Raw genomic sequence first — 25,310 nt, forward strand, 5'->3', positions numbered from 1 at the left:
TGCTTCCATGACAAACTAATTTACTCGTAGCGTATCATTTATCTGCATTTTAGTCACATTCCATTCTGAGATAATCTTGATGGTGTCCGCTTTTTATCTTGCATTAACAGATGTGCCAGTCAAAGATTTTGGAAGAAAAACTAATCTTTCTTCTATGAATTGGGAAAAGAATGCAGAGGAGGTGGCCAAGGAAAAACTGGATTTAGAAAGGCAGACAAAAATGCTCAAAAAAAGAAAAGAAAAGAAAAAGCTGTAGATATAACTGTGTTTCATAGAAGAAACTTAGAGAAACACAATATTAAAGATTATTTATGCTATGGATAACTAATATACAAGAAGCTCAATCTTATGAACCACTCTGCAGGCACAATAGTTCATGGGACAATTCTAACTCTGCCACAAGAGCTCCCGCCTCAATGGCTATCAGAACCAAGCCTTTAGTACAGGAAGGACAATCAACGCTATCATTTTCTTAGCAATACCTCGCATGAAATAAAATCCAGCATACTGAGCCGCAGATTCTATTCTGCTTGCAAGAGATCAAAGGACACTTAAGCAGTAATCATTGTTTATTCCATGGGTGCTAGAGAAATCCTAAAGGAATGGAGTATGTGGCAATCCTAAATATAGTTATACCCTTCTCAGCCCACTGACTTTAATGGATTTAGAAGGGAGTAATATTGCTCAGGATTGTACTGTATTATCATCCAATTGCCAAACACAGCTTTAGAATCCAGATCTAAAATGGCATTACAAGTGTCACCTATGTCACAAAATATGCATATTCTGAACGATTGCAATTAGAGGCATGTGTACACATAAACACACACAAATATCAGTATTTTTTTGGAACTGGGTATATTGGACCTGGAAAACATGGGCATTCCTGATATTCCTGCATTCCAGTACTAGTATGGGATTTGGAGATGGGATTTTTCAGGAATGTTTTCAGCTCCATTATACCCCTCCCCCTTATAGTCAATAGGGAATCTATCTGGAAGTATCTGGAACACAAAATACTGACTCACAATCCATGCAAGGGGGGATTGGAAGCCCACCAAAGGCTTTTAAAGGGCTCACAGTTGCTTTCAACACTTTCTGCAAGCTGTAATTTCATCCAAGGAGTGTTTAAAGAGACTGCGAACCTTTTAAACACCTTTCAACTGTGGCTATCCAACAATCCCAGATAATCCTGAATATTTTGGGGATTCTTCAGGACAGCTGAAAATTGACACCTTTGTGTATTCAGCTTAAAAAAAAAAGTAGAAAAGAACCAATAAAGTATATTTCAGCCATCTTTTTCCAGGTCAGATATACCAAATGTGCACCCCTAATGGCAGCTTATAAAAAGTACTTGAGCATTGTGATTAAAATTATAACAATTTCAGTATGGCACAAATGGAGGAGTCATTCAGAACCACAGACCTTGATCTGCTTTGCAGGTGTTCCGCTCTCTCTGCCAGAGTGAAATGTCTTTCCCTGGGCTGTTTTTTCAAAATGTTGCTTTAAGGATTGTGTAGAGATCTTGGGAACCTCTTCATCCACAACTTCATTGATCACTGTGGCATGAAAATATGACGTTATTAAAGAAACCCAAATATATGTTATCCCAATGAACCAGCTTTACTTATGGCTTAGTGACCTTGGAGGCGCTCTGAATCTCTCTGAAGCATGAAGCTGTCTTGTTTGGGTTATGTATTATCACGAACCTGCCTTGGGTCTATGTGCATTTGCATGTGCATAGTGTCTTTATGCCTCTTGTGGCACAGGGTGGTAAGGCAGCCAACATGCTGTCTGAAGCTCCGACTATGAGGCTGGGAGTTCCATCCCAGCAGCCGGCTCAAGGTTGACTCAGCCTTCCATCCTTCCGAGGTCGGTAAAATGAGTACCCAGCTTGCTGGGGGGTAAACAGTAATGACTGGGGAAGGCACTGGCAAACCACCCCGTATTGAGTCTGCCAAGAAAACGCTAGAGGGCGTCACCCCAAGGGTCAGACATGACTCAGTGCTTGCCCAGGGGATACCTTTAGTGTCTTCAAAGGCATGAAAGTGTTCTTCTTTGGTGCCACCACCTAAAGCCAACAGTAGCCTCTCACATTACCAGTGGCTGTGGATTGCTAATAAATGTGGCATCTAAACATGTACAAAGGGCAGAGTTTACCAGTTACTTTAGCCCTTTTTGTGTGTGTGTCAGTGTTAATGGGGGCCAGGTGATCAGGGTGGAATTTGAAATGCTGGCTGCTCTCTATCCTGTGAAGCAAGCCTGATCCCATCAGATCTCAGGGCTAAGCAGGGCTGACCCTAGCTAGTATCTGGATAGGAGATGTCCAATGATTTGGGTAGTAATTCCTCCAAGGAACAGTAGGGGGTCATGCCACGGAGACAGGAAATAGTGAAGCCCACATTCAATACTCAGATCATGTTTTATGTCAGCTATCCATCTTGCCCTTCCTAACAGGTATAACAGTCCTTTATGAAAAGCATCTCTACTCCCTTGGTGCATTTTCTGTCATTTTCCCCTGGGAAGGCAAGCAGCTGTCAGGGTTCCTGGTGAGCTTCAAAGCACCTTACATCTTTAGGTTCATGACAATGTCCTTGTCTGTCCTGCAAGAATTCTTGGAGAGGCGGTGCATGCGCTTTTCTCCTAGTGACACATTATGGGCCAAAATTGAAAGAGCTCTTACCAGTATACTCCATAGTTCCCAGAACCTGCTTTTGACAAATCCTCTTTGTTTCAAAGAAAGTTTAACATGTGGCACAAGGGTTGGGGGTGGGCATAGTCTGCTATTTAAGAAGTCCAAAGTCCAAAGCCTCATTGGGCACATGGAATTCTTTGTGTTGTAGCCATAACTACAATCTGTTAGTTTACTAATGGACAGAAGATGCTGCCATTGGAAACTGGGTTGTATCTGATGACAGTGAAACCAGCAGTAGCCGTCATTCATTCATTCATTCATTCATTCATTCATTCATTCATTCATTCATTCATTCATTCATTCATTCATTCATTCATTCATTCATTCATTCATTCATTAGTTTGTACATTTGTTTGTTCGGTAAGTCAGTCATTCAGTCATACATTGATACCACACTCTTCCCCAGAGTCTCAGGGCAGCTTACATTTTTAAAAAAAATACACAACAAATTTAAAATTTAAATACAGAAGAGTTTTAAATTAAATATTAATGTATTAATAGACAATGAATTAAAAATAAAATAACGGTCAAATATTAATGCTAGACTAATTGGTTTCAGCCTTCCCCTTCCCCAAAACCATTTTTGGAGAGGGGTGGTTTAGAAATCTCAAAAATAAATGAGTTAGTAAAAAGGGGGGAAGAGTTAGATGTTGACTTCAAGCAAAGGTTGGATACACACTTTTCTTGGATGCTTTAGGATGCTTTGGGCTGATCCTGCGTTGAGCAGGGGGTTGGACTAGATGGCCTGTGTGGCCTCTTCCAACTCTGTGATTCTATGATTCTATAATTCAGATGGACTTCAGTGGGGTGTGTTTTTTAAAGTTTTTCCTAGGCTTCAACCATAGGCCTGGTGGAGTAGCTCTGTCTTGCAGGACCTAAGGAATTCTTTAACATCCCGCAAAGCCCTGATCTCATTTGGCGGAGCATTCCAAGAAGGTCTTGGACCTGGACAAGGCTCGTTTGACTTCCTTGGGACTGGGTGTCCCAAGAAAATTTTGTTTGCTAGAAAATAACGTACTTTGGGGGACATAGTTGAAGAGGTGGTCCCATAGCTATGAAGGTCCCAGATGGTTTAGGGCTTTAAAAATGAGAACCAAAACTTTGAATCTGATCTGGTCCCAATCTGGAGCCAGCTGGAGGAGCACAGGTTGTGTTTCTGCTCTCCATTGGGTCCCTGTGAGGACCCGCACAGCCATATTCTGAACTAGTTGAAGTTTCCAGAGCAGCTTCAAGGGCAGCCTTTGTGATTCTCTCATTTATACCAAATGATCTACCCCGTATTAATAACAAATACTTTTGCATAATGGAAATACTTTAATGTAAACAGGAGGCAAAATGAATCACAACTTATCTGCAGACTGACATAGTAGCTTCTCAGGCATAGGCCAGACTGGAGCGGATGGAATACTGTAAAAACTGTGATTCTGAGTCATTATTAAATCCTGCATAGCCATTCAGTACACGGGTAATTATATCTTTTCATATTTATTATGTATAAATATTTGTACTTATGTCACGGGAATCACTCCAGTAAAAAAAGAAAAGAAGCTGCTGTAGCATTTGGTTAACTATGAAAAACTCTTAAACATTGCAGCTTGGATCTTATATAGTGCACACAGAATATCTCAAGCGCAATCCTACGCATAGTTACTCCAGTCTTCATCCATTGAAGTCAGAAGGTTTAAGACTGGAGAGACTGTGCATACAACTGCACTGTTGATGAGCTAATCATAGTTCCATTCATGCTGTACTGCTGTGCAAAAGAAAGCACTTGTGATGATTGTATTATTTGCCTAATTGCTAATGCTTCCCCACTGGATGCTTCAGAAACTGGACATTTCGGGGGTGTTGTACAACACACAAAATTGGGTCACTGTGAGTGGGCAGGTAGTTGAGAGTTCCTACATTGTGCAGGAGGTTGGACTAGATGACCCTGGAGGTACCTTCCAACTCTAGGATTCTAGGATTCTATGACCCTTTCTAACAAAATGTGATAGTAGTGGAACCTTGGCAACCTCGTAGGGTTTCCAAGGCAAGAGGTAGCCTTCCATTGCCTGCCTCTGTGTAGAAAACCTGGTGATCTCCTTGGTGGTCTACTAACCAAAGCTGACACCACTTAGCTTCCTAGACATGATGCTATCAAGCTAGCCTGGGCCAGCCAGGTCAAGGCAACAAAAGGTACCACAGGAATATAAAAGAAAACTACCTTCAACAGGGATTCAAGGGTGCTTCTTCCACTTGTGTGGTCAAATGTGGATGCACAACAGTCTCACAGAACAGAAGTTCCACTAAGAGCTGGATAGTTTATAAAATAATATTCCATTTGCACCAAGAAGACAAAAGGAAATAATTCTAGAATCAAATTACGTTGGTTAAGAGCACAGATGGCTATAAAAGGAGGTTCGATGTATTCATAGAGAATGGGCCTGTCCATGCCATGCTGATCAAAGGGAACTTGCAGAATACAAAGGCATTAAACCTCTGAAATCAGTGCTGGGAGGCAAAATCATGGGGAGGGGGGTCCTGGGCTTTTATGCTCTGTTTGTTGGCCCTCCAGGGCAACTAACTGGCCTCTATAGGAAACAGATTGCTGGACTAGACAGACCGTTACATGCCCACACTTACCTGTTTCCTCAACAAACTGAGTGACATTAGAAGCCTCGTTAACCTCAAAGGAAGCTTCCTCATGTTGAGAAACCTGTGCAAAAAATGCAATTTTAATATGATATATAAATCAACAATTTGTCAAGATTTAGGCTCTATAAATTTGGGGATGCAGAGATGCTGCTTCATCTAACCCAGCCTTTCTCTACCTTATTACCAATGAGAAACCCCTGAAACATTATTCAGGCTTCAAGAAACCCCAGAAGTGGTGCAACTATGGTTGGGAAACATACCTGAGTCCATGCCTCCCCTAGGTCCCTCCCCCTTCTCACCACCTCCGGGCCCTTCATTGGCCATTTTGGGAAGGGGGGGGGGCAAGTCAGCATGACTATACATGGTTGTATCACTCAATAAATGTTTAACAATTAGATAGATAGAGAGAGAGAGATAGCCTAATGCTGTGAGCGACTGAGGACAAAAGAAGAAGGGGACGACAGACAATGAGGTGGCTGGATGAAGTCACTGAGGCAGTCAGTGCGAACTTAAATGGACTCTGGGGAATGGTAGAGGACAGGAAGGCAGGAAATCCTGGTTGAGAAAGCCTGATCTAACCTCTACCCCATCATGCTATAGTTTTCTATGAACCAGTTCAAATGTCATGCTCACAAGGAAGACACTGGGCTGGACCCAGCCATTTGCGTGAGGAAAGCCAAATAATGTGCTTGGTATAGTTCCGCTTGTGCAAACTGTAAGTGCGGTTGCTACACAGCACCTCAACATAATTCTTAACAAAACAATAATGTACATGAGAGCAAGGGAACATATGCATTACTTTGCTTCATTTGTGCTGAAAATGTCACAGAATGTGCTATATGTTGTGCATACAGAAGACTGTGGGGATACAATCACTTCCGCTTAGTACAAACAGACAGTTGTGTGCACGGAAGACTTCGACAGAAGCCAACCCTTCTTCCCATTTCTCACACTTGTAATTCAGCAATAAACGAAGTCACCTACAACTACATGGGTATGTTCAAGATTACACTGAAAAGGCTTTCTAGGAATGCAGCATATATCACGTTAGTGCAATGCTCATATGTGATAACAGCCACAGCATTAACGTGGAAAGATCAAAACTAACACACATTCACTACAAGTGGGCATGTTCTTAATTCATTTATGCTTCATTTGCCATTACATGACTTTGAGCTCAGTTCTTCATTACCATTATAGGAATGTCTCCCTTTTTTTCTCTCTATTGCTATCCTGCTGCTTCTGCTTCTGGCTATGACAATGATACCCAGATAGGTAGGCAGGTAGACTGCCAATTAGTTGGCAGATGCTTGGATGGAGAAGGAAAACCTATCCCTTGGTGCCTTACGTTTTCCCAAGCGGTCTCAAGTCTGGGGAATGTAGTCCTTAATGTGCCTGTCTACTACTATGTAAGGAGTAAATGCCCATGATGCACTGAGGCATTGGCTAATTTCAATAACATTGTCTGTGGTGCCTTGAGTGGTAGAGGAGGAGGAGGAGAAGAATTTTGTTTCTCCTACTGGCCATCTTCTTGCCTACCTGACTTGCCACCATTAATGCCAAAAGCCAGGCGAAAAGCAGCAATTGCCTCTATCAAGGTAAAACTGATTTATTTTTTAAATTATATTTATATACCACCCTCCCCTGAAGCTTGGGGCGGTTCACATGAAATGTAGGTGAACAATACCTCAAACTTAGTAATTTCAGATAGAAATAGCTATAATGATAATAATAATAACAAAGAGAGTAACATTTTAACAGAGTAACAATGAAACAGATCCAATGGTTGATCAGTTCAGGTGCATGGATTCATGGGAGGGAGTTTGGGGGCCCAGCAGTGTTGTCGGCTCTGGTCGATCTCAACCAAATGCTTGGCAGAGGAGCTAAGACAGGATTGCTAAGTGGGGACTGGAAACCTCCTGGAATTACAACTGATCTCCTGACCACAAAGAGTGTTGCCGTGGAGAAAGTGGCTGCTTTGGAGGGTGAACTATATCGAATTTTATGCCAATGAGGCCTCTCCCTTTTTCAACCTCCACAGGCTCCACCCCCAAAATCTTCGGATATTTCCCAGGTAAAGTGTAATAGCAGTCTTCACTGGCAGTCTTCAAGCAAAGGTTGGATACACACTTTTCTTGGATGCTTTAGGATGCTCTGGGCTGATCCTGCGTTGAGCAGGGGGTTGGACTAGATGGCCTGTATGGCCCCTTCCAACTCTATGATTCTATGATTCTATAACTAGTGTAATAACTAGAGAAGAGAGAGACGAAGAAGAAATAGGAAGGCAGTGAATGAAGACAGGGCATTTTGCCTATGCCCCCCTTTTGTTTTCATTTCTCTTGATGAATAAAATCCATTGGGTGCTGGGATTTGTTTTGTATTCATTTGGTAATGAATAAATATTCTTAGTACTGCAACATCAGGGGGTAATTTGCATATGACACAACCATAAGGGATCAAGCCCCGCCGAAAGAGTTCTGCATCCCCCAAAGTTGCTTCCACTACGATGTGCTTATTTATTGATTTAAATCATGTCTACTCTGCCTTGCTATGTGAATGTCTCTGGGGCAGAATGTTTCCAGGCAAGTGGGTGCATTATTTCCTGGCTCTACAGATGGAATTAGCAGGCTTTGGTGTCGTATTTGAAAACTCTGAAGGATCTAGCACACTTGATATTATTTAGGCCCACAAATGTTCCTAACAGCTCGAGGCAATTCATTTTGAGTGGTGAGATATTAACAGTGCTCGTCCTTGTCAGACCTACATGCTCCTATTGAAGCCAGAAGGCCGTAACTCTACTGAGGACAGCAGTGGTGTACCTGCTTTCGAAAACAACTGCCGGCCTCCAAATTAGAATGGCTTCCATGAGCACAACATGCACACCCAAGCCCATCAGAACTCCTTACAAGGCCCCACTGACATAACTGTGACTTGAAGTTACCATTTCTGACTGAATGGTTTCCACCTGAGTTGCTTGAGAAGTCTCTTCGTTTAGGCTGGCTTGTTTGCTACTGCTTGACACCTTGGCGTGACTTCTGTTTGTCACCTTCTAAAAAGAAATAACAAAAAAAAAACCCATCAATTTTATGTTTGCACCTTTATGATAATTTTTAAAATAAAAAAAGTCTTATTTCCCCCAGGTAAAAACATAAATAAAGAACAAGTACAACAATATAGGCTAGATATCAGGAAAAAAAAATTTCACAGTCAGAGTAGTTCAGCAGTGGAATAGGCTGCCTAAGGAGGTGGTGAGCTCCCCCTCACTGGCAGTCTTCAAGCAAAGGTTGGATACACAATTTTCTTGGATGTTTTAGGATGCTCTGGGCTGATCCTGCGTTGAGCAGAGGGTTGGACTAGATGGCCTGTGTGGCCCCTTCCAACTCTATGATTCTATGATTCTATGATGAAAAAAAACAAATAAGAACTAAAAGAGTTCCACTGGGCCTGCAAAAGGGAGCTTGTCCACCAGGCATTTGGCTGAGGTCAACCAAAAGCAAACAACACCTACTGAGCCCCAATCCCCCCCTCCCTTGAACCCATGCAACAGATCTGACTAGTTATGGGCCTGTTAGAGTGTTCACTATGTTAGAATGTTATTCTCTATTTATTGTTACTCTGATTCTCAACAGCTCTTCAGAATCTCAAGTACTCTACCCCGTGGCATAGTTCCTCCCTCTGCTCTTACCAGTTGTTGCAACATACACTCTGCTTTCCTTACTACTATGCATCTGCAAGATGTTTCTTACGAATTCAAGTAGAATAAGAGAATGCAGGAAGTTGAATACAAGAACTGACCTAGGGTTTAATGGAAGCTCTTTTGATTCAATACACAAACCCCTGTCTACTTGCAAGCACTTGACCAGAATATATAGGGGGGATGATTGCAAATACATTACTTAAAGCCAGTTGGGTGGGCAATGGCTGGGAGAAGAGATACACCCATTTGCCTTCAGGGCAACTGGAGGGGAAGAGGAATATGCCCATTTTTGAGAACTGCAAGGTAATGTACACATGAAATCATTATGGCACAATCTAGCCATAGCTAAAGCCCCATTGATGCTTAGCAGTATGTTTCTAAGCAGAATTGTGGTGCAGGATATTAAGACAGCCGATATGCTGTCTGAAGCTCTGACCATGAGGCTGGGAGTTTGATCCCAGCAGCCCGCTCAAGGTTGACTCAGTCTTCCATCCTTCCAGGGTCAGTAAATGAGTACCAAGCTTGCTGGGGGATAAACGGTAATGTCTGGGGAAGGCACTGGCAAACCACCCTATTGAGTCTCACAAGAAAACGCTAGAGGGCATCACCCCAAGGGTCAGACATGACTCGGTGCTTGCACAGGGGATACCTTTCCCTTTCCCTTTAAGTCCCCTGAAGTCAATGAGCATAGATGGGTGTAACTATTTTATTTTATTTTTTGATTTGATTAATTTGTACCCTGCCTTTCTACCCAGTTGAGACCTAAAGCAGCTTCCGTTATTCTCCTCTCCTCCAGTTTATCCTCACAACAACCCTGTGAGGTAGATTCGGCTGAGAGAGTGTGACCAGTCCAAGACCAGTCCATGGTTTTGAACTTGGGTCTTCCAGAGATGAGTCCAATACTTTTAAACACTCTACCCTCTAACTACGGAGGGATCGGTGTAGAGTGTAACACAGTGTAGAGATCGGTGTATCTCTTAAAAGTGCTTGCGAACGGATCGTACCCACTAAGATTATAGGAGCCTTGAGACAGCCAGAATGTTTCCAGGCAAGTGGGTGCATTATTTCCTGGCTCTACAGATGGAATTAGCAGGCTTCAGTGTCGTATTTGAAAACTCTGAAGGATCTAGCACACTTGATATTATTTAGCCCCCCCCCCCCCCCTCACAGCAAAAAGCTAGCCGGCCCGCAAGCAAAGCGGCTGCTTCTCTCGCGGCCTGGTGAACTTCTAGCTGCAGGGGGGGGGAGGCAGGCGTGGCGGCCCATCACCGAGGCCTTTGCAGCCCGGTAGTGGGCCGTAGACCAGGGGTTGACGACAAATGGTGACCTTTGCAACACACAATCCTCAAAACCCACAACAGGGAATAAAATTTCATGAAAGTATTTAGCCCTTTGTTGATATTCCTTAGTTTCCTTTCCTTATAGACATTATGGAAAGTAAAAAAAGTGAACTGGGGGAACGTACCATTCTTTATTCCCCAAATTATTGCTTTTGTAGTAGTCACATCAGCCTTTCTTAACCTTTTTACCATTAAGAAACCCCTGAAACATTTTTCAGGCTTCAAGAAACTTCAAAAGTGGTGTGATCATGCAGAATATAGTTGGGAAGCACAGATGTGTACATGCCCACCCAGGGCCCCTCCTCTTCCAACTCTCTCCGGGCCCATCATTGGACATTTTGGGTGGGTTGATATGACCATATATGCTCATAGGTAAAGGTATCCCCTGTGCAAGCACTGGGTCATGTCTGACCCTTGGGCCATCTAGCGTTTTCTTGGCAGATTCAATACAGGGTGGTTTGCCAGTGCCTTCCCCAATCATTACCGTTTACCCCCCAGCAAGCTGGGTACTCATTTTACCGACCTCGGAAGGATGGAAGGCTGAGTCGACCTTGAGCCGGCTGCTGGGATCGAACTCCCAGCCTCATGGGCAGACAGCTTCAGACAGCATGACTGCTGCCTTACCACTCTGCGCCACAAGAGGCTCTTTGCGCCACAAGAGGCTCTTGTATGCTCATATCACCCAATAAATATAGAGGCCAAGCCCATTGCATTCAGGAATACAATGGATGCTAAATTAGGGGGGTGGAGTGGAAGAACTCTGCAAACAGCCTCTCCCTCCCTACAGGACCCAGAAAGGCTGCAGGATGGAGGCCCCTGGGAAGGGAACTCACCAGCAGGGGCAGCTCTCATGTGGCAGAGATCTGCAGCCTCTGAGCCTTGGAGGGAAGTGCAAGGAGGAGGGGGTGGTCAGGGGTGAAGGACGGAAGGTGATTGGCTGGCTGCTGGACAGACGAGAAAGCCGGATGGAAGAGGAGACACTCAGGAGCGGGACAGCCGACCTGAGTGGGTGTTAAGCACTGAGTGGCACTTAAGCCATGATACATGCTCCTCCTCCAAGGCCTTACCAGAAATATTAAGTGGATCAGATAGAATAATTAACTCCTGCCCATTCGAGAAACCCTTCCAGGGCTGTCAAGAAGACTGAGTTACATAAAATGAAATAGCCGCTGGATAAAAGGGGAAGAACCAGTGGTAGGCTAATAATCTGCTGTGCAATGCAGAAGGTCCTAGATTTGATACTCAGGATTTTCATTTAAAAGGATTTGATAGTAGGTGACCTGAAATACCTTCCCTTGAGACCTGAAGAGCTGCTGTCAGTCAGAGCAGACCATCGTGATCTTGATAGACCCATGCTCTGGCACAGTATAAGGAAGCTTTATATATTCATGTATATGGAAGAACAAGCTTAGCCCATGTGGGTAGCAGCATCTGGAAGAATGGACGGAATTACTTATACATGTCTTTTTCTTAACAGTAATTGTGGGGCTGCTGTTGGAGAGTGGGTTTCACATAAGAATAGCGCGCCGAAGAAAGCAAATGCAGAAAAATCAATGCATGTCCCACAGGTAAGAATGGATGTTAACAAGTGCCGAAGATTGATTTTTACATACAGAATTCTCTGCAGCAGAGAATAGTTGAAGGGAATGAGCAAGTGCTTGGTCAAGAAGACTGGGACAGCATTGTCAATTGTCTTCTCAAAAACTCCATGCGGGAGTTCTAACAACCTTATATGGCATTAAATGTAAGTTCTTTCTTAATGTTGGTTCCATTATTTAGATAGTTTAAGGCACAGTTATAGCCCACATATGTTAACTGTAGCCAATGCTAGTTTTTTTTGTTTGTGGCGGGCTATTTGCTCAGCCTGTTATCAAGGGAACTATGAGTGATTGGAGGACTCTACAGCTGTGACAAAGGCAATGTGTGCTGAACTGTGGCATACCAGATCAGTGTGCTTGGTGTGCAGGACTGGCTCTCCACTAGGGCTGACCATGGCTAGTATTTGGATGGGAGACCTCCAAGCATTGGGATGGAGTTCCTCCAAGGAGCACTAGGGGTCAGGATGCAGAGGCAATGGCAAACCACCACCCTCCAACATTCCTTGACTGGCTGTCAGACAATTCTGGGATCTCCTGGCTACACTACACATGTCATACAATAACTAACTAAATAAATCTCTACTAGGATTGCCCCATGGGAGGATGGGGACCAACAGCAATGGTGTGATGTCACTTCAGGGAAAAATCTGGAAGTGATATAATCTCTCTCTAAGAATTCACGGATACTTTGTCGTAAAATAACAGTTTCTGGTGTTTCCTAAAGAGGACTGATGTAACTTCTGGGTTTTTCCCATAAGTAACATCACACTGTTGTGGAAGTTGATTTTTATTGCCAATGCCGGGATACAGGGCTCCCCCCCACCTTCTGAACTACCCTAACCACGTGCAGAAGACTTTCCTTTTTCAATGGGGAGGGGGTGGGAGGAAGAATCGAGTTCAAAGCGGTCTGAATTCAACAGGATTGACAATGGAATAAAGAAGAAGAAGAAGAGTTGGTTCTTATATGCCGCTTTTCCCTACCCGAAGGAGGCTCAAAGCGGCTTACAGTCGCCTTCCCATTCCTCTCCCCACAACAGACACCCTGTGGGGTGGGTGAGGCTGAGAGAGCCCTGATATCACTGCCCGGTCAGAACAGTTTTATCAGTGCCGTGGCGAGCCCAAGGTCACCCAGCTGGTTGCATGTGGGGGAGCGCAGAATCGAACCTGGCATGCCAGATTAGAAGTCCGCACTCCTAACCACTACACCAAACTGGCTCTGTGCAGACTCTGCCCAGAAAGTGCAGACTCTGCCCAGGTTGGGAAACTCCTGGTGATTTGGGGGTGGAACCTGAGGGGGAAAGGGACATCAGCCACAGAACCCAGCCTCTAAAGCATCCATTTTCTCCAGGGAACTGATTTCTGTAGTCTGGAGATAAGCAGTAATTCCGGGGGATCCGGAATCTGTATCTCCAGAATCTTTTCACATATATTTGGCGAGGGTTTTGGCACTTAGGCACTCTTCCTGTTCTTAATACACATCTCCCTTTAACAATATGCCTTATATACAGAGAATGAATAATGGATAGCCCCCAGTTGGTTACTACTTTAAGGTGCTTTCCCCACTGCTAGGGTTAGGCTGAGCATTTTGTGGGCAGCAAACAGCTACATTTGTAAAACACCAAAAATCTAAGGCCCACTAGCCCAAGTGATTTCATTAGATCAAATGAATAACAATCTTCTTTGTGAGAAAAAAAACAACACACCAGTATCCAGATATAAATCTGCATATTTAAGAGACTATCCTGGGGGAAAGTTAGCCAGTTGGATTCCTTAATGAAATAAACTTTACTGCGGGTGTATCAGTTGGACGTGTTCATAAGTAACCCCTCCGTTTTCGTGCCCCCAGGCGACGCTTCTTAAATACAGTCTCTTGCGTAAGATTTTCCATGTTTTGAACAAAGGTCCCATGTACGCTTAAGATTATAAATGCCCTGAGAACTGCAGGGTAATTTGAATTTCTCTTGACTCATTAGCTGCCAGGCCTGCCTATTTGCCAGGGCTTTTGAGGGGGGTCTGAAGAGGAGACATGTTTTTTTAAAAGGAGGAGCGTTGGGGCTTGTTATTTTACCCTTGGTGATAGCTGAGCAAGTTTTAACTATTATTGTAAGTCACCTTGAGCCAAGAGGAAAGACAGGATATAAATGTTTTAAATAAATAATAACCCAGAGGAATGAAAAAGATGTTCATAATGCAGAGGCGAGAAAATGCGAAAGCTTTATAGCAGAGGCTCAGCAATGTCAGGCAAGTCTTTCAGCTGCTGTTTCCCTTTTGCTCCCTCTCCTTTGCAATTTCATCAGCCCAGCTACATATGGGAAAGGAGGGAAGAAGGTATTAAGTGCTTGGCTACACGCATACATATAACATGAGGCCTCAATTGACTTCATTTGAAACTGAAAGATTAAGTTACTGTCAGAACTAGAGAACAACTGCTGATAGAGAAGTAGGCCTAGATTGCCTTCCCAATTCCCTGTGCCCAGTTCCCACTTCCCATCCTTGAGAAACTGAGGAGCAGGAGGAAAATCCATACCAACACTCTGGGCATTTCTACAGTAGAGGTGATAGCCCCACCTAGCACCTCCACCCCCCCACCCCTCCCCACCCCCCAGGCTGAATAATTCAGAGGAGGCAGTGGCAAGAAATTTGCTGGGATGCAATGTGAATTCCAGCATGAAACTGGAAGTGATGTCATTGCACGGAGATAATGTTGTCAAATTCAGCTCAAGATCTTGGAGTGTCACCCTGATATGATGATGTCACTTCCTGTTCATCATCAGAAGTAGGGTTGCCAGCTCTGGGATGGGAAATATTCAGAGACTTTGGGAATGAAGCCAGGAGTAGGTGGGATTTGAGGAGGGGAGAGACCTTGGTGGAGTATAATGCTATGGAGTCCACCCTCCAAAGCAGCACCTGGTGATGACAGAGAGATCCCACCTAAGGACAGGCATCCCCAGGCCCCACCTGAGGACAGACATCCTTAATCAGAAATGACACCCTTAATCAGAAGTGACACCTTAATCAGAAATTGCACCCATTTCCCCACTGTTGCCCAGAGCGATAGCAGAGGCCTGGATGTCCTACAGTTTATGGTCTTTACCTACCTCTAGTAGCTGCTTAGGCAATGTTGGGAACCCTAGGCCTAGAGCACATTGCTAACTACAGCTACCATCCCAAATAGCTAACAATGATTTTTTTTTAAATCAGAAGTTAACTGAACTGTTTCAATCTAATTTTAAATGTTATCTTTGTGTATTACACCTTCTGTTGTACACTGTCCAGAGCCGGTTTGCCAAGATGGGCGATATAAAAGTCTAATAATAGTTAAATAAAATGCATAATTTTTATCACATGTGGTGTACTTGTCAGAGAGCAAGGGAATACTGCATTATGATTCATGATGATGGAATGCAAATGATATTATAAACCAGATTTGCAATGCATTCTAAATGTATGCTATTAAATATAGTGCCAAACAGTATTAAAATGTACAGTGAGCTTGGTGAATATATGGTAACAGCTGCCAGGATCTTATCTGCATCAAGATGGGGGGGGGGGAAATCCTTACCAGCTCTTGTAAATGGGTTAAATAAATTGAATGAATACAGGTCAATGGCAAAACTAACATATTTGATGCACGACAGATCAATATCATATTTTAATAGAAAATTGAATCCAATATTAGATTATATTGATTGATAAAGTAAGATGGAAATAATTGATTTGTATGAGGTATACGTAAACAATGGAAACACACAAACTCAGGGGAAAGTATAATAGGTACTTTGCGGTAGTATTGATGAGGCAAAAAGAAAATAATATATTGTGAAATGTCATCCTAATATTTATAATTCTGTAAATGTAATGTGTTTTGCCTTTTGGTACTGCCCATAGAGTTGATGCACATTCTTAAAGAGATGGGAATACCAGAGCATATTATTTGTCTCTTGAGAAACCTATATGTAGGTTAAGCAGCAACAGTGAGAACCGGGCATGGAAATCACTGATTGGTTCAAAATTGTGAAAGGAGTTTGGCAAGGCTGTATACTGTCACCTTGCCTATTTAACTTGTATCACATCATAGAATCATAGAATTGGAAGGGGCCATACAGGCCATCTAGTCCAACCCCCTGCTCAACGCAGGATCAGCCCTGAACATCCTAAAGCATCCAAGAAAAGTGGGCATCCAACCTTTGCTTGAAGACTGCCAGTGAGGGGGAGCTCACCAGCTCCTTAGGCAGCCTATTCCACTGCTGAACTACTCTGACTGTGAATTTCCCCCCCCCCTTATATCTAGCCTATATCATTGTACTTGTAGTTTAAACCCATTACTGCGTGTCCTCTCCTCTGCAGCCAACGGAAACAGCATCCTGCCCTCCTCCAAGTGTCCTTTCAAATACTTAAAGAGGGCTATCATGTCCCCTCTCAACCTCCTTTTCTCCAGGCTGAACATTCCCAAGTCCCTCAAGAAAGGTGGGGTCCCTGCGAAAGGCGGGGTTAGATGAGTCACAAATTGGGATTAAGATTGCAAGGAGAAATATCAACAACCTCAGATATGCAGATGATACCACTCTAATGGCAGAAAGCAAAGAGGAACTAAAGAGCCTCTTGATGCGGGTGAAGGAGGAGAGTGCAAAAGCAGGCTTGAAACTCAAAATCAAGAAAACTAAGATCATGGCATCCGGCCCTCTCAATTCCCGGCAAATAGATGGGGAAGAAATGGAGGTAGTGACAGATTTTATTTTCCTGGGCTCCAAGATCACTGCAGATGGGGACTGCAGCAAAGAAATTAAGACACTTGCTCCTGGGGAGGAAACCTATGGCAAATCTAGACAGTATCCTAAAAAGCAGAGACATCACCCTGTCAACAAAAGTGCATCTAGTCAAGGCTATGATCTTCCCAGTTGCAATATATGGCTGTTGGACCATAAGGAAGAACGAGCATCAAAGAATTGAGGCTTTTGAATTCTGGTGCTGGAGAAGACTCTTGCGAGCCCCTTGGACTGCAAGGCGAACAAACCGATCAGTCCTAGAGGAGATCAGCCATGACTGCTCTTTAGAAGGCCAGATCCTGAAGAAGGCCTGGAGGATCATTGCCCATGGGGTCGCGATGGGTCAGACACAACTTCGCAACTAACAACAACAACAAATGTAATGTGTAGTGTCTTTCTTTTTTATACTATGTAATATGTAGTTTCTACTTCCCTGAATACATACCATTTTTACTATTTAAAAAATACTGCTGTCATTGACCATCAGCACCTGGTCACAATTTAAAATGATAGTTATTTATGCAGCTGTAGTTTGCTTTTTATGCAAACGTTTTTATAATCCTCGATCAATCATATACTTTGTTCCACGATCAACCTTTTATTCTGTTTTTTTATCTGTAATGCTAATTAAGGTATGATTGAGATGCAAAAGAAGGTTCTGAGTGAAATTACAAGCTCGGTGGCAAAGTGCATGCCTCCTGGCTTAACATCAGTTATCTGCCAATAGCGATGAGCCTTTGCAGGACTATGTCTAACAAGCTGGTATGAAGCTATAAAGCCTCCCAAGAGACACTGTAGGGTTTGGAAACCTTGTATACAGCAGATGATGAATTGTTGTTACCACCTTGTTTGACCTTTGGACTCAATGACTTTGCTTTGATTTTTCTAGAAGCCTGACTTCATAAGGGAATGACTCTGCACTTTGGAAACCTTCCTCTGCTACTTTCTCTAAAGAACAATAAATGATGCTGTAACCTGACACCAGGAGCTGGCAAGCTATGACACTCCTGAGGTTCTGGTATCAGGTAAAAACATTTTCTTCATGTACAAGTTTACTTGATCTCTTTATGTTGTCTTGTTGGTTTGATCTTACTGTGTGTGTGCATATGTTTCTCCTTTTCCTGATCACAAGTAAGCAGGGTTATTTATTTTTATCCAGCTGAGATGTTGCCGGTATTATTTCTAATTTCATGGCACTTTTGAAGATCTTATTATCTTGGAGCTTGTGAAAATAGCCAGGGACGGAACCATTTCTTCTCTTGTACAGTAACTTTCTCACCTCCCTCTCTTACTGCACCCTAAAATGCCTCAAAAGCTTCTCCTAGGAGGCATGGGAATCCCCCAAAACACCATGAGGGATTAGTGCAGTGGTTCTCAACCTTCCTAATGCTGTGACCCTTTAATATAGTTCATCTGGTGCTGGTTTGAATGTTGAAATTTGAATGTGTAGAGATTAAAGAGTGGTAGCCTCTAATCTGGAGAACTGGGTTTGATTCCCCACTTCTCCACATGCAGCCATCTGAATAACCTTGGGTCAGTCACTGTTCTTTCAGAGCTGTTCTGATAGAGATCTCTCAACCCCACTTACTTCACATTGTGGGGAGAGGAAGAGAAAAGTGTTAGTAAGCAGTCTTGGGACTCCTTCAGGTAATGAAAAACTAGGGGCCATTTCGCACGGCTTCAAAATAGCACAATGGTTGCTAATTGGAAACGCTACTAATTTGCCATTACCCACGACGTCGTAGACAATCTGCAACAATCCTGAAACCGACCCGCAAAAAGCGCTTCGTTGTGGCGCTTTCAGGGGAATCCAGAAAAGTGGATTCACCCTCCGGATAGCGATACACTCCTGCAACCAATCTGCAACAGTAGCGCTAAAGACCTGTGCGTTACCATTATTGCTGGTTCTTCAAAGTCCCTCCCCCTGGCTCTCTCCTCCAAACTTCCGGCGAAGCGATCGCCATTTTTTTTTCTCCGAGCGAGCGGGGATAAACGCACCGGCGAGCCTCTTTCTGTTTAGAGGCTTCCCTGGCTTCAGTCCTTCACCTTTAGTCACTAAGCACAAACCACTTAAAAGCCCGTTTGCTGAAATAAAGTCCCTTTATTTTTTACACATAAATTCAGCCGAAAATCGGGCCCGTGAGAAGGGGGGGGGGATTTTTTTTTATCACTCGAGGCAGCGTGCAAACGATCATACAATCAAACGACAGCTCACATTAGGCAGCTGGATGGGTCTCTCCGTAGCAACGAATCTACCTAGATTCGTTGCTATGGGTCTGTTTTTTTTTTTTTTAAACCTTTCTTAAAGGGAAAGGGGCTGTTTGGGAGCATGCTAACGGCTGCCCATTGGCTGCTTGACGGCCAGGGGCGGGACGAGCTTGGCAATAGCGCTTCCTTTCTAGCGATTTCTGCCGAGACCGGAAGCCTGTGGGAAACGCTAAAAAATGCAACTGATTCCACTACAAAGGCAGGTATGCATAACGACGAATTCCACTATTTTAAATGGCGATTTTTCATTCCGCAAACAATTTGCAACAAAGATCCCCGTGCGAAAAGGCCCTAGGTGTAACCCCCTCCTCCCCCAGCTCTTCTTCTTATACAAAAGTGGCTTTCAAACTCCTTAAAAATGTGGAAGGTCAAAAGATAGAACATAAATAAAGCCAGTGTGGTGTAGTGGAAATTTTAAGAGCAGTGAACTCAAATCTGGAGAACAGGATTTGATTCCTCACTTCCCCACCCCATGACACGTACTGGGTGACCTGGGGCCAGTGGCTCTTCAGACTCTCTCAACCTCACCTCCCTCCCTGCCAAAGTGCCTTTGGAGAAAGGAAGGGAAGGTGATTCTAAGACATTCTGAGATGCCTTAGGGTGGAGAAAAACAGGGTAGAAAAAAAACCAACTCTTCTAAATAAGAAGCCTTCAAGGTTCAACTGGTTTGCCTAGATATTATTTTCTGTAAAGACGGCCACGCTGAAACAATTCTGTGTAAAAACATATTAAACATTAGCCTAAAAAGCATGGGTAACCACCAACTCCTTTGTGAACCACATCTGTAATCACTGTTGTTTGCCTCAGGGGCAGTATCTGTCACTCAGCCTCCATGTCTGTTGGCCCATCGAGCCGTCTGAGGTTGTCTTTGTACAGCCCTGGTAAAAAAAGACCCTGCCAATCCTTTTCAAACACAAGCTTAAACAGAATAGATGATCCCTGTATGCTGGGGACCAATACTTATAATCACATCCTCCACAGAGATGTACAGCTCGCGTTCTCTGAAGGGAGCAACGATCATATTCTTCAGCAGTGACCCAGGTGCACTTCCCTGGTTTTACTAGCAGTAATCCATTTTCTTGGGCTTTCTGGTGCCTTTATGATGAGCCAAACTTCATATCAGTTGATGCTCTTTGTTATGGCTTTGTGTCCTCCAGTCTATAAGAATTCAGCTTGTATTACATTTATCCCTTTCCATGAAGAAAGCCGGGTGCTCTTTTGTCTTGACGGTGTTTGTCTCTGACAGCCCGGTTTATGTGGTATTGACTGATTGGACTGCTTTCCCTTCAGAATCAATTTACAGGTTGTCTCGGAGACTTATTTTTCCCCTCCAAGAACAGAAAAGGCTCTTTCCAGTTTCAAACAAAGCACAGTCCTGCTTTGTTTGTGTTTCTCCTGAGGGAAAGACGGGGGCCCTAGTGACTGCTATGCCCCACAGTGAGTTGAATGGATGCACATGGACCTAAATAAGTGGTTGGGGCTGTCACTGCCAGTTCGGGCTCTGGCCACCCTCCTTCCCTAAAGATATCATCGGCACTGAGGGGAGAGTGCTAACCCCTCCCACATCATGTGACTTTGGGCGGGAAAGTCACCCTCTGTGAGGGGAGGGGTGAAGCCCTCTTGGAAGCTTCCAGAAACTAGTTTTAAGCTTGCTAGCTCTTCTCCATGGCAGGCCTGTGAAAACACAGACCCCATGTGGAACTGCACAGAAACCACGGAGATGAACTTGTATCAACTGTGCCCTCTACAACAGGGGTGGTCAACCTGTGGTTCTCCAGATGTTCATGGACTACAATTCCCATGAGCCCCTGCCAGAATTTGCTGGCAGGGGCTCATGGGAATTGTAGTCCATGAACATCTGGAGGACCACAGGTTGACTACCCCTGCTCTACAGCAATGGGGCTGGCATGCATAGCATCTACAGTGCCTGATCTATGAGGGGTGTGAGCCTTTGTAGCTTGCCTCGATGAACATGAAGTAAACATGTACAGAAGTGGGCTTTATGTCAGTATAGCGTCCCTTGAAGGCAGCATTGTGTGCACCCATGGAATCTCATATGTGAGGGCTGTAATCATATTATTATTATTATTACTGGATTTATAGACCTCTCCTCTCCACAAGCAGTAAGCAAAACAGAAGAAGAATTGTTTTTTAATACCCTGCTTTTCATTGCCCAAAGGAGTCTCAAAATGGCTTCCCTTCCTTTTCCCACTACAGACACCCTGTGAGGTAGATGGAGCTGAGAGAGCTCTGACAGGACTGCTCTGTGAGAACAGCTTTAACAGGACTGTGATGAGCCCAAGGTCACCCAGCTGGCTGCACGTGGAGGAGCAGGAAATCAAGCAGGCTCTTCAGATGAGAAGCTGCCACTTTTAACCACTGTACCAAGCTGGCCACCAAGTTAAAACATTCATAATCGAAATTTAAAATTTCCTACAATTCAAATTCCCAACCCTTTGGAATTGCTATTAACTTGGAAGTCTGCACTGTTGAACACAGTGGCACTGATTTTGGCTGCAGGTGTTCCAGACTGGAGTGATGGTGTTAGGGCTGGCATCAACATACCCCCAGGATCCAAGGCTTCTGGGAGGGACCGCTGTTACTGACCCTCCCGCAATATGCCCCACACACATCCAGCTACATGCAGTGTCTAGAAGAAGAAGAAGAGTTGGTTCTTATATGCCGCTTTTCCCTACCCGAAGGAGGCTCAAAGCGGCTTACAGTCGTCTTCCCATTCCTCTCCCCACAACAGACACCCTGTGGGGTGGGTGAGGCTGAGAGAACCCTGATATCACTGCTTGGTCAGAACAGTTTTATCAGTGCCGTGGCGAGCCCAAGGTCACCCAGCTGGTTGCATGTAGGGGAGTGCAGAATCGAACCCGGCATGCCAGATTAGAAGTCCGCACTCCTAACCACTATACCAAACTGGCTCTCTAGATGTCTAGTGCCATCACTGGTGGAATGAGCTGATCTCAGCTGAGATCAGGGTCCTGACAGAGCTAGCACAGCTCCACAGGGCCTGTAAGATGGCCCTCTTCCGCCATGAGGCCAAGGCAGCTTAATATCATGCGGACCTCCCTCCCCCCCCTCAGGTCTCACTCCTTCCACTTTTGCATGGTATACATTACCTTGCCTTTAGCCAACTACGCAGGCTGGATTGAAGACGGCAGGGGGTGACTTTGTTCATTTTTACTATTGATATTTTAATTGTTTTATAAATTGATTTACTCTATTGCTGTAAACTGTCCCGAGCCCTGCTGAGAGGGGTGCTATATAAGCCAAACAATAAATAAAATCAGGGAAAGGGCTATGGGTGGTGTCAGTGGCCGTAAGGAAATGGGTGGGTGTGTGGGCAGGGTGCACAGGCAGGAAGTGAGACAGGGTGAGTGGGTAGTTAGGGGCTCCTGTCAACTGTCTGCCCAGTGCCCCCAAAATCTGGAATCAGCCCTGGTCCTAAACAACATAGTGTTGGGGAGACAACGGGACAACAATATTTACTAGCTGCTTCTTTCCATAGTTAATTGTAGCATGTCAGGATCAATCCCACATCCTTTCAGCAGCTGCCGATCCAGCGAGATTTAGCCATCGGCTGCTTCCCTGCTTTTACCCAGCCCTATGCAACACTCAAGTAGGAGAGTCGCCCCCTTGTACATTGATGGGGTTTGTCATCATGACTGGTTGCCTTGACTGAATCTGTTTTTACTGTTTGCTTGGTCCTTTTCCATTGGCCATTAATCCATCTCACCTGCTGAAGCCAGTGAGTGATGTTTCTCTGGATCCAGGCTCTGCTGTACCTAGTTTCCATTGAGTGTTTAATTCGATTTCTGTCCCTCTGCTTTCTGGCACTCTATTGACCTGTCACCGGACTCTTAAGGCTACGGTTCCCCCTGAGCTTTGGATCTCATCATTGAATTCCAGCACCTTTTTCCTTGTGAGTTTCCTTGTGAGTTCTTAGTCACATTTTTCAGGGAACTGGAGGGGGGGGGCAGGGGCGGATAGGCCTTCTTCTATCATCCCTTTGACATGTTGCCTGTTTCTTTATCCTCTTGATCATGTTCTCTTGCTCTTTAGTATTATTGCTCTGCTCATTTAACTTGTCCTCGTATTCTTTTCTCCGTGATTTATGGTCCCCATGGTCCCATGAACAATGGCTTTCTTTCTTGTTGGATTGTTATGTTCTAATTCTAAGTGATTTCAATATTCGGACTTTTCAGTCTGATGTTTAGAAAGTCCAGTGACTCCTCTTGGATTCCTTTGTCTCAGCATTACTGCTTACTCTGCAGGTCACACATTGAATAGGATACATTTTTGCTGTTCACATTCATCTCTGGTGAATCACCACTTCTCTCTTTTGCATTGTACACTGCGTGATCGCTTTAGGAATTTTATTCCTTTTTTGCTTCACAATTATCTCTGTTACTTTCCCATTCACCATTCCTTCTTTGTCACAGAATCCGTTTCACCCTTTAACTCTGCAATTGATTTCCCTGCTGCTCTCTCTTTTCATTTGTATTGCCTTTCGCCATGTTTTCTTCTTCATGGTCTTAACTTTGTTCCTGAATTTGGGTTGCTGAGAATTAATGGGGCAAAGTCTCAAGGGATCTTTGATTTCATACACCATAAGTTTACAATTGCTTCATTTTTGTCTGCCATCTAGTCTGCTAAACAATCTTGCTTTTCCAACATTGATTCCTTTTCATTGTTTTTCTTGACATCTCTCTTTTCCTTGTTACATCTTCTACTCCTCCTTTTCTCCGGTTGTAATTCAGACTGGTTTCTGGCTAGTTATTTTTCATGATACACCAGTTACTGTTCATTTCTGGGTATTCTATAGATTCTCTGTCTGTCTCTATATAGAGAGACAGACACACTACATACACACAAACACGCATGCACACTCTTGCATGTTTTGCTCCTTTCTATACCTTTTCTCTGGATGGCTTTTTCATTCTCCTGATTCCATCCAAAAATACGTGTTTATTGTTAATATTTAATATTTATTTGGAAAATGTCTTTCCAAAGGCCTGCCACAAGGAGAGCAGCAAAGTAAAAGCTTAACAATAAACAAAAGAATAAAATCATAGAAACAACAATATATAAGAAATTATGATTATGAAATTATAAACACAAGCCAGGGACATATAAATAGCACAAATCCATCAGCTACCTGACCTCTCTAAGGGCCTTAGCTAAGTTCCTGGTCCTGTTATATTGTTGTTTAAGATCACTGAAATTGTGTTATTGAGATTATTATTGTTGTTGTATTTGTTTATGTCATATGTTAATTTATTCCATGGATCGTATGTAAACCGCCCTGAGCCCCATGGAAGAGTGGTATAGAAATCAAACAAACAAACATTAAAAAAACAGTACTCAAACAGACCATAAAACAGCTTTTAAAAGATGGAACATGTCAGTTAAGTACTGAGGTCAAAAGAAGCATTTTGGTACTGAATGACAGTAAGGGTTGATTCCTGGCTTCAAAGTGAAGGACATTCCAAAGATGAAGTGTCACTGTGAAAAAAAGCCCTGTATCAAATTACTATTTACAAGGAGGGAAAAAGAAAACAGGATTGGGGAAAAGGATCTTAACTAGAGGGCTGGACAATAGAGGAGGCAGTCTCTCTGCAATTGATTCTTATTGTGCTACTGATTCTGTTCTTTAATTTCTTCTGGGAGAGTGGAGGTGAGCAAGGCACATTTTGTGGACAGAAACAGTATATGTCCATGGAAATGCTATGCTGGATCCAAGTCTATGTTTATCATTCAACAATTGTAACCTGCCTTTTGTAATTAATTTAAGTGCCCATATTCTGTTCTCTTGATCTGTTCCCTTGCTTAAAATGCACTGGAACATTTTATTCTTTGTGAAATCACCATTTTTCTGATCGGCACCTTGTTTATCATCTTATCTTGCTAAATATATTTACTGTGTTTCTGCTACCGGTTTGTCCATCACTTTATCCCATTTCTAGCCAACCAGGGTTCCTCAAAGTTCTGCTCTTGGCCTTTGCCTCTCAGTTGTTATTACTATCTTGCAGATTTTCCATTCAACTTTTTGGCATTCATTATTATCTGATGATATTCCACTATTCTCTGATCTGTCATCTTCTTTTGTTGATCTTTCATCTGGTCTCCTTGCTCTTTCGTTCCTCATGGCTGCCTGCTTGATCTTTGAAGTTAAAGCTTTCAAAGAAAGAATTTCTTATTTTTCCTCCAGTCTCTTCTCTTCCCATTCCTCCTATTCCTTTGAGTGATGCTGATGTTATCATTTCTCCTTTTCCTCAAGCTAACAATCTTGGTATTATA

General features: G+C 43.6%; 1 protein-coding gene and 1 long non-coding RNA gene across 4 annotated transcripts in view; one reads left to right on the forward strand and one right to left on the reverse strand.

Annotated features, from left to right (window-relative positions):
* Nucleotides 1-25,310, forward strand: part of LOC143829271 (uncharacterized) — a 62,695-nt gene that overhangs the window by 26,888 nt on the left and 10,497 nt on the right. Inside the window, exons 2-3 of the long non-coding RNA XR_013228046.1 lie at nt 11,847-11,937; nt 17,623-17,758. This is a non-coding gene — a long non-coding RNA (uncharacterized LOC143829271). The remainder of the gene's footprint in view (nt 1-11,846; nt 11,938-17,622; nt 17,759-25,310) is intronic.
* The window catches only part of XIRP2 (xin actin binding repeat containing 2), a 115,147-nt gene that overhangs the window by 16,977 nt on the left and 72,860 nt on the right, over nt 1-25,310 (reverse strand). For all 3 annotated transcript variants that reach the window (XM_077319813.1, XM_077319814.1, XM_077319815.1), the window contains exons 4-6: nt 8,274-8,381; nt 5,321-5,393; nt 1,426-1,559 (exon numbers count right to left, since the gene is read on the reverse strand). In XM_077319813.1, the coding sequence (XP_077175928.1) occupies nt 1,426-1,559; nt 5,321-5,393; nt 8,274-8,381 (315 nt within the window). The remainder of the gene's footprint in view (nt 1-1,425; nt 1,560-5,320; nt 5,394-8,273; nt 8,382-25,310) is intronic.

This window comes from Paroedura picta, chromosome 2, assembly GCF_049243985.1.
Source record: "Paroedura picta isolate Pp20150507F chromosome 2, Ppicta_v3.0, whole genome shotgun sequence".
Taxonomy (NCBI): domain Eukaryota; kingdom Metazoa; phylum Chordata; class Lepidosauria; order Squamata; family Gekkonidae; genus Paroedura; species Paroedura picta.